The 15,287-nt window shown below is 56.5% G+C and overlaps 1 protein-coding gene across 10 annotated transcripts in view; it reads left to right on the top strand.

The window, feature by feature from the left end:
- SLC6A9 (solute carrier family 6 member 9) overlaps positions 1-15,218 on the top strand; it is a 31,642-nt gene extending 16,424 nt beyond the window's left edge. For 4 of the 10 annotated variants that reach the window (XM_053212873.1, XM_053212874.1, XM_053212875.1 and 1 more), the window contains exons 3-14: positions 1,237-1,393; positions 2,004-2,135; positions 2,535-2,805; positions 8,736-8,868; positions 9,094-9,228; positions 9,320-9,423; positions 10,040-10,277; positions 10,368-10,502; positions 10,611-10,710; positions 10,800-10,900; positions 13,648-13,818; positions 13,897-15,218. In XM_053212873.1, coding sequence (XP_053068848.1) covers positions 1,237-1,393; positions 2,004-2,135; positions 2,535-2,805; positions 8,736-8,868; positions 9,094-9,228; positions 9,320-9,423; positions 10,040-10,277; positions 10,368-10,502; positions 10,611-10,710; positions 10,800-10,900; positions 13,648-13,818; positions 13,897-14,127 — 1,908 coding nt within the window. In that variant the 3' untranslated portion in view covers positions 14,128-15,218. Of the gene's footprint in view, positions 1-340; positions 538-1,236; positions 1,394-2,003; positions 2,136-2,534; positions 2,806-8,735; positions 8,869-9,093; positions 9,229-9,319; positions 9,424-10,039; positions 10,278-10,367; positions 10,503-10,610; positions 10,711-10,799; positions 10,901-13,647; positions 13,819-13,896 lie in introns of those variants that run through there. The other 6 variants (XM_053212877.1, XM_053212878.1, XM_053212879.1 and 3 more) reach the window with 4 other exon arrangements.
- The last annotated feature ends 69 nt before the right edge of the window (positions 15,219-15,287 follow it).

The following is a 15,287-nucleotide window of genomic DNA, read 5'->3' as shown; positions in this document are numbered from 1 at the left end:
TGTCTCTGATCCTGGTGTCCTCCTGGGACTCCTATCTGTTTCAAGAGAATAGCCCATCTCTGAGAGGCTCTCTCTGTCACTCAAGGACTGTGCTTCTCTGTTGGTGATTCTCAGGGTCCCTGTCTCCTAGTGAGACCCCCCCCTGACCTCTAGGCTCTTGCTCAAGGTGGCTTGATTTCCTGTTCACCCTGGGAGGGGGTGGAAGGGGTGTGGCATGGGAAGGGGTGCATTTACACTTATAAAGGGACTTGCTGAGCCAGTTCCAATAGTACGGTTGGGGCTTAAAAGGGGCTGTCCTCAGTGGGGCCTCAGGCCACCCAGCCCAGCCCTGCAGCTCTCCAGGAAGGCCTGACTTCCTTTCCTTGGGGCAAATCCCCTCATCAGCCCTTCCTGGCCAGCCCCCTTCTCTCAGCTCCGAGACCTTTTTCCGGAGTCCCTCCCTCTGTTTCCCCTAGCAGAATCTGTCCTCCAAGTCTGGCGTGGTGCCTACAACTCTGGTCTCCTCCCCCAGCTCATGGCCAGCACCACCCAGCCCAGGTCAGCTTCCCCAGGGCCCTCTCCCCAGCCACGGGCGATATAGATGGCTCCCCTGGGCCCTCCCACCCAGAGTCCCAGAACGCCCTCCCCAAGTCTGGCCCTGCTCACTTGCTCCTCCAACCCCCACCTCACAGCCCTGCCCACCCTGTGCCCCCAGGAAAGCGCCTTCAGCTGGGGGGAAGGGGTCGGGCATCCCCTCCCCCGCACCGCCTGCCCATGGGCAGCGTGCTCAGCCTGGTGATGTGGTAGCGGCGGGTGGGGGGGGCTGTCTGGACACAGGCCCCTTTGTGCCCAGCCCGACTTGGCTGCTTGGTATGAGGCTCAGCTGCTCCCAGATCCTCACCCAGAGGGGAGAGGGGAGGCTTTGGAGGGGCTGGGGCTGGGGGGCTCTGGACTCGAGCGCCCTCTCAGCGTCCCACCTCTCGGATGTTGGCAGTCGCTCCCCAGGTGGGCTGGTGCTCCTGGCACGGGGTGCTGGGGGGCTGGTGAGGGAGGCCCCGCTTGGCACCCTCTGGCAGCCACTCCTCCCTTCTCCCCTTCTCTGCCAGGCCTGCCAGCAGCTCCTGCCAGCAGAGGGGAAGCCCAGGGTGGGGGTGGGGGCTTGGAGGGTCCATGGTGTCCCCGCTGGGAGAGGCCCAGAGGGTCAGGCATGGGAGCACAAATGCCTTTCTGATGGTAGCTTCTCTCCTGTCCCCACAGAATGGTGCTGTGCCCAGCGAGGCCACCAAGAGGGACCAGAACCTCAAACGGGGCAACTGGGGCAACCAGATCGAGTTTGTACTGACGAGCGTGGGCTATGCCGTGGGCCTGGGCAATGTCTGGCGCTTCCCATACCTCTGCTATCGCAACGGGGGAGGTACCCAGCGGGCACAGGGCAGGGACCACCCACTTGGATAGAGCCTACCCACCAAGGCGCGGGCTACCCCCTCCCTGGCACAGACCCCACTCCAGACAGGCTGGCCTCTGGCCTCTGGCTCTCCTCTCCTTCGCCCCCATCCCTGGCTTAGGTACCCTTTACTAAGGCACAGACCACCACCCCCTGACCCTGGCTATCTGCTGTTTGGGCCAGACCCTGCTAGCCTGCTCCCTCGGGGCGAGGAGCCCTGGAGAAAGGCACCCCAACCCCCCAAGTTTCCCAGTCTTATACCCCCTGTGTTTCAACAACCCCCTAAATGGTTCAGGGAATTTGAGGATCCCAGTGACTTATGTTTGTGAAATTGCTTGGTTAAGCCATCAAAGCCCACCCTCACATGATGGCTCTGGGGTCAGGATTCTGCTCAGGAAGCCTCTGTCAAATTCAAAGACAGGCCGTGGGTAGGATAACTCGGACCCAGGCTCCTGCTCAATGCGTGGCTCACCCTCCTCGGGTCTCAGCCAAACGCAAAGGTTTTGCTGTTGGGTTCTTGGCAGGAAGAGGGTGGGACCCCCCAGGCCCACCCTGAGCCTGCCCTTTCCCTGCCTGCCAGGCGCCTTCATGTTCCCCTACTTCATCATGCTGATATTCTGCGGGATCCCTCTCTTCTTCATGGAGCTTTCCTTCGGCCAGTTTGCAAGTCAGGGCTGCCTGGGGGTCTGGAGGATCAGCCCCATGTTCAAAGGTGAGGCCTGGGTGGGGTGCACACACACACACACACACACACACACACACACTCACATGCACGTGTGCACACGCAAACACACACGGGCTTCTAGGGGCCTACTCACCCATCTGTACAAACACTGCCAACCCCCACGGAGCCCTGGTGCTGACCCCAAGCCCTACATCAATGGCCAAGGCCATGGGTGCATGCTGGGATCCGTGTTTACTCGGCCTCCACCCTCCCCTCCCACCACGTGTATACACAAAGCCCCTTTGCCCCCCAGCTTGCCCCGGCCGAGGCCTTGACCTGTCCCTTCTGTGGCCCTCCATAACAGCCCGCCCCTTAAGTGCTTCAAAATTAACCTGGCCTCCTTCAGCTAGATGTGTGAGGCTACTTCCATTCCTTCCCCTCTTCCAGGTGTGGGCTACGGCATGATGGTGGTATCGACATATATTGGCATCTACTACAATGTGGTCATCTGCATTGCCTTCTACTACTTCTTCTCATCCATGACACACGTGCTGCCCTGGGCCTACTGCAGTAACCCCTGGAACACGCCCGACTGTGCCGGAGTGCTGGACGCCTCCAACCTCACCAACGGCTCCCGGCCTGCCACCCTGCCTGGCAACCTTTCCCACCTGCTCAACCACTCCCTTCAGAGGACCAGCCCCAGCGAGGAGTACTGGAGGTGAGGCCCCACTGGGCCTGGGCCGGCGGGGGGGGACCCCTGGTGCCAAGCCTCATCCCTCCCTCCCACCATCGGGCAACTTCCTGCAGACTAGGTAGGATGCTGGGAACAGAGCATGGTAGAGGCACATGAAGAGGTAGAAGGAGTTTACAGACTAGTTCAGGAGAAGAGGCTGACACCCCAGAGGGTGATGGAAGGCAGGATGTTGAAGTGAGAGTCCTTACAAAGTGCAGTGAGGGAGGCTCAGCGGTCAGGCAAGTCCGCAGAGGAGAGTCAGGGGGAAGGGGGGTGGCTTCCTGGTAAGAACGGCATAGCAAAGACCCTAGATCCCAGATGAGCAGAGGCTGGACCTGAGACCTAGGGGAAGCTGTTCTGATGTAACAGGTGTGTGGAAAACCCATGGACCATAAAGGGGACCGGCGGGGCCACCAGCCTTCTTCGAGAATGTATGTGAATTAAGCTTAGACGTACTGCTGCAGAGCAAGGAGAGACAGCCATAGGGCTCTCCTGACCCCAGGGCTGTCATCATCAAGCTGTGCATAGGAAAGACAGCCTGGCACTCCTGTGCTCTGTGGTGACAGAGACTGCAGTCTTGGGGCTGGCTGCAGGGAAGCTGTTGCTGGAGGTGTTCTGTCACACCTCGTCCCAACAGGGTGGTTGTGAGGGCACAGTAGGATGTCCTAAAGGAAATTCCCCATGTCCTTGTGGGAAACCCGTGGGAAGAGAGTGTTGGGGGCGTGTGAGTAGGCCATGTTAATTCATTCACATTTTCGTGGTCTGCTCTGCCAGGCCCTGTGTGCCCATGGGGTCTGAGTAGCCCAGAGTCCCTGCCCTGAGGAGTTCACAATCTAGGGGGGAGACAGGCAGCTAATCATATTAGGGCCAGGTACCTACATGCCGATACGCTCAGGGATGTGGTCGGGGACACAAAGGAGGTGGTCAGTTCTGAGGGGATGGGGGCAAGAGGAAGTGGTCCGGAAGGCTTCCCAAGGAGGGAGGAGGGAGGTGTAGAAGGGATTGGGAAAGACACAGGCAGGTAAGCTGTGGCCAGGAGGTGGCAAGCTGGAGACAGGTGAGATAGAGTATTGAGACAGGAGAGGCCAGAGGCATCATAAGGCACAGGGCTTCCCGTGCCAGGCCGAGGGTTTGAAGTTTCTCCGCCAACTGGTAGAGAGGCATAGGGGAGACAGCCAAGGCCCCAGGGAGACTTGCAGTCCTAGCAGGTCAATATCTTCTAAGCCTGGTCCCAGTGCTCAGACCCTGCAGGGCCCAGCTTCCCTGTGCCAGCCTCTGTGGTGCACCACAGCCATCCAAGGACAGCTAAGATGTCACTACCGGCAGGGGCTCATGGTGTAGACCACAGAGCTGCTGCCTCCCGGTGAGAGGCAGGCAAAATTACCTCTGGGCAGACTCAGCCATTCGGTCGCTGGACAGATCAGTTTTTGAGCACCTAGTAGGTACCAGACACTGCACTCAGTAGGGAGACAGAATGAGGAGTAACACACACAGATCCTGCCCTCATGGAGGTCACGTCTACTGAGAGAACTAAGCAAATAAGTGCCCAGTTAGGTATTCTACTACTTTTGAGGCATGGCGTGGACTGGACAACTTGATTTAGACTAGGGGGTGAACCTGGGAGGACAAAGCCCCGCCCACACCCATGGGACTGCTCCGCGGGGTGAGAAGCTCTCACCCCAGAGGCCATCTGCCAGGGATTCCCAGCTGGGTAGGGCCACCCAGGGCAAAGCTCTGGAGATTTTATCCAGTACAATTAGAGGAGAATAGCCCTCAAAGAAAACTGGTCATGGGTGGGGCGCGGGTGCCCATTGGGTGGCCCATTGAACTCTTCTCAGGGCTGGAGCCAGGCCCGCCTGACTCGCCACTGTCCCAGACAGGACTTTCTCTGCAGGATGGCTCCCTGCTGCCCCCTCCTGGAGAGCCTGGGAACATGAGCCTTGAGAGGGCCGCCCAGGCTGGCTTCAGCAAGGGAAGTGAGGAGAGCAAACAACCCTATTTCCTGGGCACCTACTGTGTGCCGGGAGCATTGTTTCGTATAGTGTTATCCCTATTTTTCAGATTCAGAGACTGATGTTCAGAGGTTAAGGAACTAGGCAGCAGTGCTGTGTCAGGATATGCATGTCCCGCTGTGCCTGGTGCGAATTAGGCCAATGATACTCTGCAGGTGATCTCGGTCCACAGTCTCCAACACCCCTTTGGAAAGCTGTGTGATCGCATTTGAGCCCCACAACAACCTTGTTTGGTAGCTTGGGCAGGTAGGATAAAATATGCCCATTTTACAAGTGAGGAAAACAACTCAGAAGGATTAAGAGACTCCTCTGAAGCAAGAGAAGCTCAGAGGGCAGATTTCCGAACGCGGGTCTGCCTCTTGCTCACCCTCTGGCCCATGATCTCCTCTCTCTCTTTGTCCCTTCCGTCTCATTTTACGGTCCTCTGCGTGCTGGTCTGATTCCAGCCTGTAGGCCCTGAGCTCACGGCCATGCCCTCGCCTCCAGAGCCTGTGGTGCACCCCTCTCCCAGTGTCTTCATGGCAGTTCTGGAGTCACACAGACCTCACTCAAATCGTGGCTCTGCCGCTTATCAGCTGTCTGGCCTTGGGAGATCAGCAAACCTCTCTCAGTCATAGCTATTCATCCATTAAATGGGAGGAGTCACAACACCTACCTTGTTATGAAGATGAAATGAGATCATGCGGCATAAATACCAAGAACAGTAATGGGTGTTCAGTAAGCCTAGTGACATCCATTGCTGGAGATGCAAAGAAATAGATTAGGGTGCTTTGTTTTCAAGGAGTTTATCATCAGGTTGGGGAAATTAATAAATAATGCAGAATGTGGGTCACCTGGGTGGCTCAGTCAGTCGGGCATCTGACTCTTGATTTCAGCTCAGGTCATGATCTCACAGTTTGTGGGATCAAACCCAATGTGAGGCTCTGCACTAACAGTGCTTAGCCTGCTTGGGATTCTCCCTCTCTCTCTCTCTCTCTCTCTCTCTCTCTGCCCCTCCCCCACTCTCTCTCTCTCAAAATAAAAAAAATAAACATTAAAAAAATGATGCAGAATAATCCCAGAGATGTTATGCATCAAGAGCCAACTTATAAATATACTGGGTTCCAAAAGTTCTTAGGTGAATTGATCTCAAAACACATGGTCCCAAAACAAAACAAAAAAATAAATATGGTGCCATAAAAAGAAAGGTAGAATTCATTATTTAGTTTTTAGCCCCTAATATTGTAAATGCTGTGCCCTCACAAATAATATAAATAATTAAAAATTAAATGCTACCAGTTTAACATATATAATCAGACAAAGTTAAAAAAAAAATCTTTGGAACAAGAAACGGTGCCTACTTTGAATGCTGTTGCTTGAAGTAAAGGAACTCTGGGTAATGGCAGTAGAAGGACCCTGGGCTATTCTGGGGCAGAGCTTCCCAGCCGCAGGTGTTCTGAATAGGTGTGCCCGGCTGGGTGAGACCGGGGTAGCCTGGAGCCCCCAGTTGCCTTCAGCTTTGAGTGCCCTTGTCTGCTTACCCCAATGGCCCCAAAGTATTTTGTGTGTGTGCTATGAAGGAAAAAAGATTGGAAAGCACTGTTGAAGGGGCCCAGGTGCCTCTTGGTAGTCCCACAGCCCCTGAACTTCTCCATCCCTTGGCCTTTGGTTCCCCCATCGACTAAGAGCCCAGAGAAGGTCAAAGGCAGGGCCTGGCTCTGATGCCTGTTCACCGTACCATCTCAGTGGTGGCAGTTGGGCAGGAGAGAGACGTGTTGGACAGCGCCCTTTCCTGGTCCTGGTGTGAAGGAAGGCCTCTAGGGAAGATTTGAGGCTAAGAAGAGGCCAAGCAAACAGCCTGGCAACATTGTCCCATGAGGGGACAGAATGACATCGCATCACAAGGTATTAAAAATGTTGCCATGAGGTTTGAGAACTGATTTGGAAAAAAAAGTGAAAATAGCTGAGAATGATAGAGGACAGCCTATGAGCTATCCTGAGAGGTCCTAGCTGTAAGAGGGGAAAGAAGGGAGCCTGTGTTTACCTAAACTCATCTACATATTATGCTATGTTGGCGTTATTATGCCCATTTTGCAGATGAGGAAACTGAGGCTCAAGAACTTGTCTGTCACTCATCACTTCTAGCCTGCCTCCCTCCCCAGGTTCTCTCCTTTCTACCTCCTGGTCCATTGTACCACAGTGTTCACTCATCCATTCAACAAATATTTACGGAGTACTTCTCTGTTCCAGGCACTTTTCCAGGCACTGGGGGTGCTAGGTACTCCTGCTTTCATAGAAGATGGATGACACACAAAATAAATAGATAAAATAAATAAGTTACAAAGAAAAAAAAAAGGAGACATGTGCTGTGGAGGAAAATATAGCAAAGAAGTGGGTGAGGAGTGCTGGGCTGGGGCCAGGGTTGCAGTTTGAAGCAGGGTAGCCAGCAAAGGCCCCTTTGCAAAGAGGGTACCCTGAGTAAATACTTGAAGGAAATGCGGAGGGAGGAAGCCATGTTGGCAAACCCAGCTGCAGAATTTGTGGGGTCCAGTGTGAAATGAACATATGGGGCCCCATGTTCAAATGTATTAGGATTTCAAGATGCCAGTGGCAGAACATTAAACCCAACACAAAGCCTTCTCAGTATGGGGCCCCATACGACTGCATACCACGCACATGTGTGAATGGATGTTTGAGGGAAAGAGCACACCAGACAGAAGAAACAGCACATGCAAAGGCCCTGAGGGAGGGCATGCCTGGCATGATTAAGGAACTGCGAGGAGCCCAGGGCAGCCAGTGCAGGGGAGTAGGGTGGGAAGACAGGCGATCAGAGAGATGGCAGGTAGGGGGCAGTAGGTCACTTAAGGCCTTGCAGCCACTCTAAGGACTTAGGCTTTTCCATGGTGAGAGCTGGGAGCCCCTGCAAAGTTTTGAGTCAAGGAGAGACCCTGACGATGCTCCTATAAAAAACCCTTCAGAAGCTTCCCATTGCTCTTAGGATAAAATTCAAACTTCTTGGCCTTGACTTTGTGGCTTCTTATAATCTGGCTTCTTCCTATCCTTTACCCTTCTCTATTCCCTTTACCTTCTGTTCTAGCCTCACTGAGCTGCTGACATGCCCAGGCTAGGCCGTGTTATTTATTTCATGACCCCCTGTCCTGCTGCATGCTGCTGCCCCAGCCTGGCATGCACTTCCTCCTCCCAATTCCTCAAATCTTAGCTCTAGCCTCACCTCTTCCGGGAAGGCTTCCAGTGTGCCCCTCCCCGTGGCACTGAGACGCCCTTCCTGGTGGTACCCACGTGCCTGATTCAGGTCTGTATGCACAGCACCTAGCACAGGGCCTGGCACATAAGTGTCCGATCGATTGAAAGGGCACTGCTGGTGTGGCATAGGGCGCCAGATAGAGCCACACATACCTAGGGGAGGAATTTTGGTTCGAGCCTAGGCCTGTACGCCCCAGGGCCTCCCGTCTTTACTCAGCACTCCACCATCTCCCTCGGTTCATCAGAGATGGAGAAGACTAGTGTGGGTGAAAAGCTCACAGAAAGCTTCCTGGAGGAGGTGACGCCTGATAGGATATGTCCAGTCTAGAGGAGAAGATGTTACTGAAGAGAGAAACGCACAAGCCAGGGCCTGGGATGGGCCCGGCAGGGAGTGAGACCTCCACACTCGAGGGGCTGAGGAGGCTGGCCTCCAGGCGCCCTTGAGGGTCCTGGGAGAGGCTGCAACCAGTGGAGTCTTAGGGCAGCAGGCAGAGGGGGTAGGGCGGGGTTAGCTGGGGCTGGGGCCTTACAGTGACACCCTCCTCATACATGCGAGGACCTCTTGAGAAAGGAGGTTGCTGCCAGGCTGGGCCCCGGGCCTTGGGAATCTGTTGCTGGGTGTCAGGGTCCGGCCCTCAACCAGAGTATCCCCTTCCCCAGGCTCTATGTGCTGAAGCTGTCAGACGACATCGGGAACTTTGGGGAGGTGCGACTGCCCCTCCTCGGCTGCCTCGGTGTCTCCTGGGTGGTGGTGTTCCTCTGCCTCATCCGAGGGGTCAAGTCTTCAGGGAAAGTAAGTACCCCTCCCTCAGCAGGGTCTGTGCCCACCCAGAAAGATCCTGCCTCCCCTGCCGGGGTGGTGTGTAGGAGTCGGGGGCAGGCGGTGATGAAGGGACATGAGAGGGGAGGAGGAACCGGAGGGCCGGCTGTGGTTGGAGGGCCGGGGAGGGGGCGCCCAGGGCAGGAAGAGCTTGGAGGAGTCCAGTGGAGGATCTTGCACCTTGCATCTTGCACGCAGGTGGTATATTTCACAGCCACATTTCCCTACGTGGTGCTGACCATCCTGTTCGTCCGCGGCGTGACCCTGGAAGGAGCCTTCACGGGCATCATGTACTACCTGACCCCACAGTGGGACAAGATCCTGGAGGCCAAGGTGGGCTGTGGAGGAGGGCCTGGAAGGGGCAGGGAGGGGCAGAGAGGCGCCTGCCTCTGACCCCAGCTGCTCTGCCCGTCCTGCCCCACAGGTGTGGGGGGACGCCGCCTCCCAGATATTCTATTCGCTGGGCTGTGCGTGGGGAGGCCTCATCACCATGGCATCCTACAACAAGTTCCACAACAACTGCTACCGGTGAGACTCTCCCTGCCAGCCCGGGGCTGCCCCTCTACCCTGCAGCCTTCCCCAGGAGTCCCCAGACCCCCAGGTCCAGTGCAGCCCCCTGGACCCCCTGCTAGGGCCCTCCATTCCACTCACGGCCTTGAGGTCCTGGGAATGCTGAGTCTGGATCCGGCCACTGGAGAACACAGAAGAAGGTGGGGACAGTGATGCCCCAGGGGTCTGTGAGGACTCAAGAGCCTCAACCTACTTGAAAAGGCCCAGAGCAGGGGCATCTGGGTGGCTCAGTCGGTTAAGTGTCTGACTTTGGCTCAAGTCATGATCTCTCAGTTCGTGGGTTCGAGCCCCGCGTCTGGCTCTGTGCTGACAGCTGGGAGACTGGAGCCTGCTTCGGATTCTGTGTCTCCCTCTCTCTCTGCCCCTCCCCCACTGGTTCTCTCTTTCTCTCTCTCTCTCAAAAATAAATAAATAAACTTTAAAAAAATAAAATAAAGAAAGGCCCAGAGCAGACCAGGAAAGAGGTTGGGGGGCCTTCTGTTCCTAGAACTTTCCATCTCAGTTCTTCTCTCAGCCCTAACTGGGCAAAGGGAAGCAAATTGCACATCCTGAGCCCCATTTTCCTCCCCATCAGGGACAGCATCATCATCAGCATCACTAACTGTGCCACCAGCGTCTATGCTGGCTTCGTCATCTTCTCCATCCTGGGCTTCATGGCCAATCACCTGGGTGTGGACGTGTCCCGTGTGGCTGACCACGGCCCTGGCCTGGCCTTCGTGGCTTACCCTGAGGCCCTCACGCTGCTGCCCATCTCCCCGCTCTGGTCCCTGCTCTTTTTCTTCATGCTCATCTTGCTGGGGCTGGGCACTCAGGTATGAGGTGCAGGACCTGGGCCAGTGGCTTGGGGAGGGAGGAGGCAGAGCCAGAGGCCAGGCCCCTGCTCTGATGGCCACATCCTGCAGTTCTGCCTCCTAGAGACACTGGTCACAGCCATTGTGGATGAGGTGGGAAATGAGTGGATCCTGCAGAAGAAGACCTATGTGACCTTGGGCGTGGCTGTGGCTGGCTTCCTACTGGGCATCCCCCTCACCAGCCAGGTAAGACCTGAGGGAAAAGCTGGGCTGGAGTTGCCAAGGTAGGGGGGCATAGTGGGTGGGGGAGCCCAGCCTCAGGCACCCCCGGCTCAGCTGCCCACTGGCCCGTAGGCAGGCATCTACTGGCTGCTGTTAATGGACAACTACGCGGCCAGCTTCTCCTTGGTTGTCATCTCCTGCATCATGTGTGTGTCCATCATGTACATCTACGGTAAGTGCCTGAGCTTCTGTGGCCTCTCTGGGCCCAGCCCCCACCTATCCAAGCTGTTCTCCCAGCCCTGCTGACACCGCTCTCTCCAGGGCACCGGAACTATTTCCAGGACATCCAGATGATGCTGGGATTCCCGCCGCCCATCTTCTTCCAAATCTGCTGGCGCTTTGTCTCTCCGGCCATCATCTTTGTGAGTTCCGGGGCTGGCCCCTCCCTCCCTGCTGCCCCCAGGCGAGTGTCCTTCTCTTGGGAACCAGCAGAGGGAGAACAGGAGCCCATTCATCTGGCCAGAGCTCCCCGACGGGGTCTCTGCATCCACAACTCTGGCCATTGGGAGACGGAGAGAGGTTGCACAGTCAGGCGGAGACTTAGAAGCACCCAGGCACTGGCCTGGGGTTAGGAAGGGAGCATATAGAGCCCTGGATTTGACTGAAGACAGTGCCCAGCCTTGGAAGGGGAAAGCAGGCTGGCAGCGGCTGAGAGCTGGCCCTCCCTGCCTCCTTGGCATTCCTGCCTGGTATCCCCAGAGAGGCCTCAGGAACAATTAGTGATATTGGTGTCAGCTCCATTGGCTTTGCTGAGCTCCTGCCTCCAACCCCTCTTAGCTGAGGTGCCTGGAGTACGTGGTGTGAATGCGTGAGTGTTCCAGAAGCGGGTGGTACAAGTCAGATGTCAGCTCAGGGTCAGGGGCAACCTCTTAAGCCTTCCAGACTTGGGAGAGGGAAGATCTCCACCAGTATTCAACACCTGGGAAACTCCCACGAGGGAGATGAATTGGTGGAGGGAACTTCCCCATGGCCAGCAACCAGGCATTTTCTGCACGGTGTTCATGTATCGACTCATGTGATACAACTTTCGGGTATCGTTATTATTCCCACTTTACAGATGAGGAAATGGAGGCACAGAGATGTTAAGTAATCGACCGAAGTTTACACAGCTAATAAATGACAGAGCCAGCCTTCAAAGCAGGTAGTCCAATCTGGAGCCTGCAGGCTGGGCCAGTGCTACACTAGAAACACCCGCAGGAAGGGGGAGCGCTCCATGGACTACTATCTGATTTTGCCCCCTTATGGTCAGGGTGGGAGGAAGGGGCACAAAGTGTTTGACAGTGAAGTGGTCACTCCGCAAAGAGGCAGGGCCATCTCTGAGTGACGGGAGGGTCAGCCCAGTGGCAAGGGCAGCATTCAGTCACGTTCCCGTCAAGCCCAGCTTCTCTGTGCCACAGGGAGCTCATCACCGGATTTCCACTTTGGCTCATGTTTCTGGGTGCGGTGGGGAAGGCCCCTGAGGGCTGAGGCCTCCACCACATGGGGGGTGTGGGATCTTCCCCAAGGCTGGCACAGGCACCAGCTCTGGCCACTGGCCCAGCTTTGAAACCGGAGGAACGGAAGCCTCCTGTAAGTGGTGGGAGGCCAGGGAGGCCAGACATTGCTGCCAAGCGCCCTGCTCTCCGGGGGTTGTGGCTGAGGCCGTGCCCAGGACCAGCTTGAGGGGAGCTCATCCTCTAGAGCTCCGAGGAGGCTGCCACCCTGGGCAGAGACCTGGGGTACCGACCAAGGCAGGGAAGGAGGCAGGAAGGAGATGGGCACAAGAAGGTTCCAGAGGGGCAGCCTTGGCCTGGGTCCAGTGTCTCTGCGAGATTGAGGCAAGGTGGGCAGTGCCCTCTCTGTGCTCAGAAAGCCAGGCTGGAGTCACCTTAAGGTGAGGACTCCAGGCCCCGTGGATTCGTGTGTCTGGGCTGTTGTGTCTTCTCTGGGAGCTTTACTTCTTTATATTTCTGAAAAACTCTTTTTGACAAACCATCTTTTTCCGTCAGGGATCAGGATCTAGTTCCATTCGGGAAACTTGACATAAGCTTTCACTATGTGCAGCATCCCAGGAGGGCCCCCCACTGGATGTGGGTCTTGCTCTCCTGAATTTGGTCACTGGGATGCATCTGAGAGCTCAGGAGGCCGATGCTGAGCCCTCCTGGTGAGTGGCGCACACATACCCAGGCCCTCTGGGTGGTCCATGAGCCACCCGCCCATCTTTCCGCTTCCTTAGTTTTTTTGGTGTTGCTGCTGTGGCCCCAGGCTCCACTTCCTGTCCCACTCATCTCTTTCCAAAGCGGCTCCTGGCCTCCAGCCTGACACCCATCATTTATAGCTTTTGGGGCCTCCCCGGGCTGTCACCCTCTCTACAGCCATAGAGAGGGCTTCGTGCTCCCCTCTCCCCCATTGCCCCCACCTCTCTGCACAAGTCAGTTCAGATCAGCAAATGAGGTTGTGCCAGGCACTGTGCTGGGCCCTAGAGACCCAGAGCTGAGGCAATCCCAGGAGCTCCCCAGGCTATGGGAAACATTAAACGCTTAGCAGACAGAAAATGCCATTGAGAGCCCTTTGAGGAAGAGGGATGAGAAATCTGGAGAGCTTCTTGAAGGGGGCGACATTTGCACAGCATCTGACAAAATGTAGAGGATTCTCCAGAATAAATGAAGAGGGAGGAAAATGCTGGGTGCAGTCAAGACATTGAGACAAGGGTCATGTGGCCAGAAGGATGAGCTGAGATCTGGATGTGAGTTGGTAAAGCCCTAAGGCCAAGGATTTGGTCTTACTTCAGTAGGCAATAGGGAGCCATTGCGAGTCTTTGAGCAGAACTGACTGACTTCAAAGGGGACATCGATTGTTCGCTGGCTGATTCAGGATTATGGCGAAGATGGACCTCTCCTCTTCTGCAATGCCTACCTGCCCACCATGCCTTGGCCTCTGGTTCCTTCCACTTCTTCCACTACCCAAAACTTGACTTTGCCCCTGTCCTTCCCCAAAAATGTCTCTTTCTAGTTTGGGAAACTGGAGAGGAAGGGAAGGAGTGCTGAGAGGAGGACCGAGCCCCAGGGAAAGGCGGGGGTGGAGAGTACTGGGCAGGCCTCACGTGCACTCCCATCCCTCCTCTCTGCAGTTCATTCTCATTTTCACGGTGATCCAGTACCAGCCAATCACCTACAACCACTACCAGTATCCAGGCTGGGCTGTGGCCATCGGCTTCCTTCTGGCTCTGTCCTCCGTCATTTGCATCCCTCTCTATGCCCTGTTCCAGCTCTGCCGCACAGATGGGGACACCCTCCTCCAGGTGAGGGGTGGGGGCAGGCAGCAGCTAGCTGAACCGGGAGGGGGTGGGTGGATGGGGCTTAATGGCTTCTTTCTGAAGTGCCCTGCCCACCCCCCATGTCTACCTCTCCTGCAGCGTTTGAAAAATGCCACAAAGCCAAGCAGAGACTGGGGCCCCGCCCTCCTGGAGCACCGGACTGGACGCTATGCCCCCACCATACCGCCTTCTCCTGAAGATGGTCTTGAGGTCCAGCCGCTGCACCCAGACAAAGCCCAGATCCCCATGGTGGGCAGTAACGGCTCTAGCCGTCTGCAGGACTCCCGGATATGAGCACAGCTGCCCGGGGAGTGCCCCACCCCCGCCCATGCTCCCACCACAGAGACTGGGGAGACAGGGGACAGGTGTCACCGCCTGCCCCTGCCATGCCCTGGCCAGGGTGGCTGCTGTCACCTTGGCCATCACTGGTAGCGTGGTCATTTGTGCTCGTGTCCCCAGTGTTTACAGGTCCCTTGGATGCCAAGATGGCAGCTGGGGATGGGTGTGGGCGATGGGAGGGTCGGTGGGGGGCCCAAAGCACTTTGGAGGGGTCTCAGGCCAGGTCCCCAGAGATCTGCTGGGCTTTACATGGCCTCTGATGCCCCCACACTCTGCCCTGAGCTGAGGTTCTAGGTTGGCCCCCTACCTGTCCCCCTCCTTAGGCCTCCAGCCTCCTGACCAGTGTTCCTGCCCTCAGAGCAGACCCCAGCCCTGCCCAGGCAAATTTGGGTCTTCCTACCTGGGAGCAGGGTGACGGGCTAAGGGGCTATGCAGTGTTACTCGTCAGGCTGTGCCACCCAGCCCTGTTTGTCTGTGTAATTATTTTTGTAAAAATTGTATTATCGTGGTTGCCACTCCCATGCCCCCAGCCTCGGGCCCCCTCTGTCTTCCAGGCCTGCCTGGACCTCACTTGGCTGCTCTGGGGTCTCCACACCTCATTCCAGCCCTAGCTGTCAGGCCCAGCCAGCAGAGGCCCATGACCCAGCAGCCTGCCCAAAGCACTAGTTTCTGGGGGGTAGGGGTGGGGTGCTGCTCAGCAGGAGGTTTGGACCCAGAGCCCTGGGGAAGGGGACCTTACATGAAACCCCCTTGCCCTCCCTCCACCAGGCGAAAGGAAGGCCCAGCCTTCCCAAACTGGGCTGCCCTTGTTCATGTGCCAAATGGCCCCAGCCTGCGTGCCCCATCCCCTCTCTGGAGCCAGAGCTCCCTCCCCCTGCAGTGTCTGTCTGTCCATCCTCTGTGCCCCTCTGTGCAGTGACAACCCCAGAACAGCCACCTCTAATCCTCTGTAGCAATAACGGTGCACCGCCCACCCCTACCCATCCGTGCACCACTAGGATTTTAAAGTCCATAGATTTTAATGAAATTTCTATTCCTGTCTCTGAGCTGCTGCTGTGCTTTGTGTGAGTCCCCCAGGGGGACAAGAGTTGGGGCTGGGATGAGACCTCTGCCTG

The sequence above is a fragment of the Acinonyx jubatus genome, chromosome C1 (assembly GCF_027475565.1).
Source record: "Acinonyx jubatus isolate Ajub_Pintada_27869175 chromosome C1, VMU_Ajub_asm_v1.0, whole genome shotgun sequence".
NCBI lineage: Eukaryota > Metazoa > Chordata > Mammalia > Carnivora > Felidae > Acinonyx > Acinonyx jubatus.
Note: the sequence above shows the minus strand (reverse complement) of the source record. Positions and strands in the feature narration are given on the sequence as shown.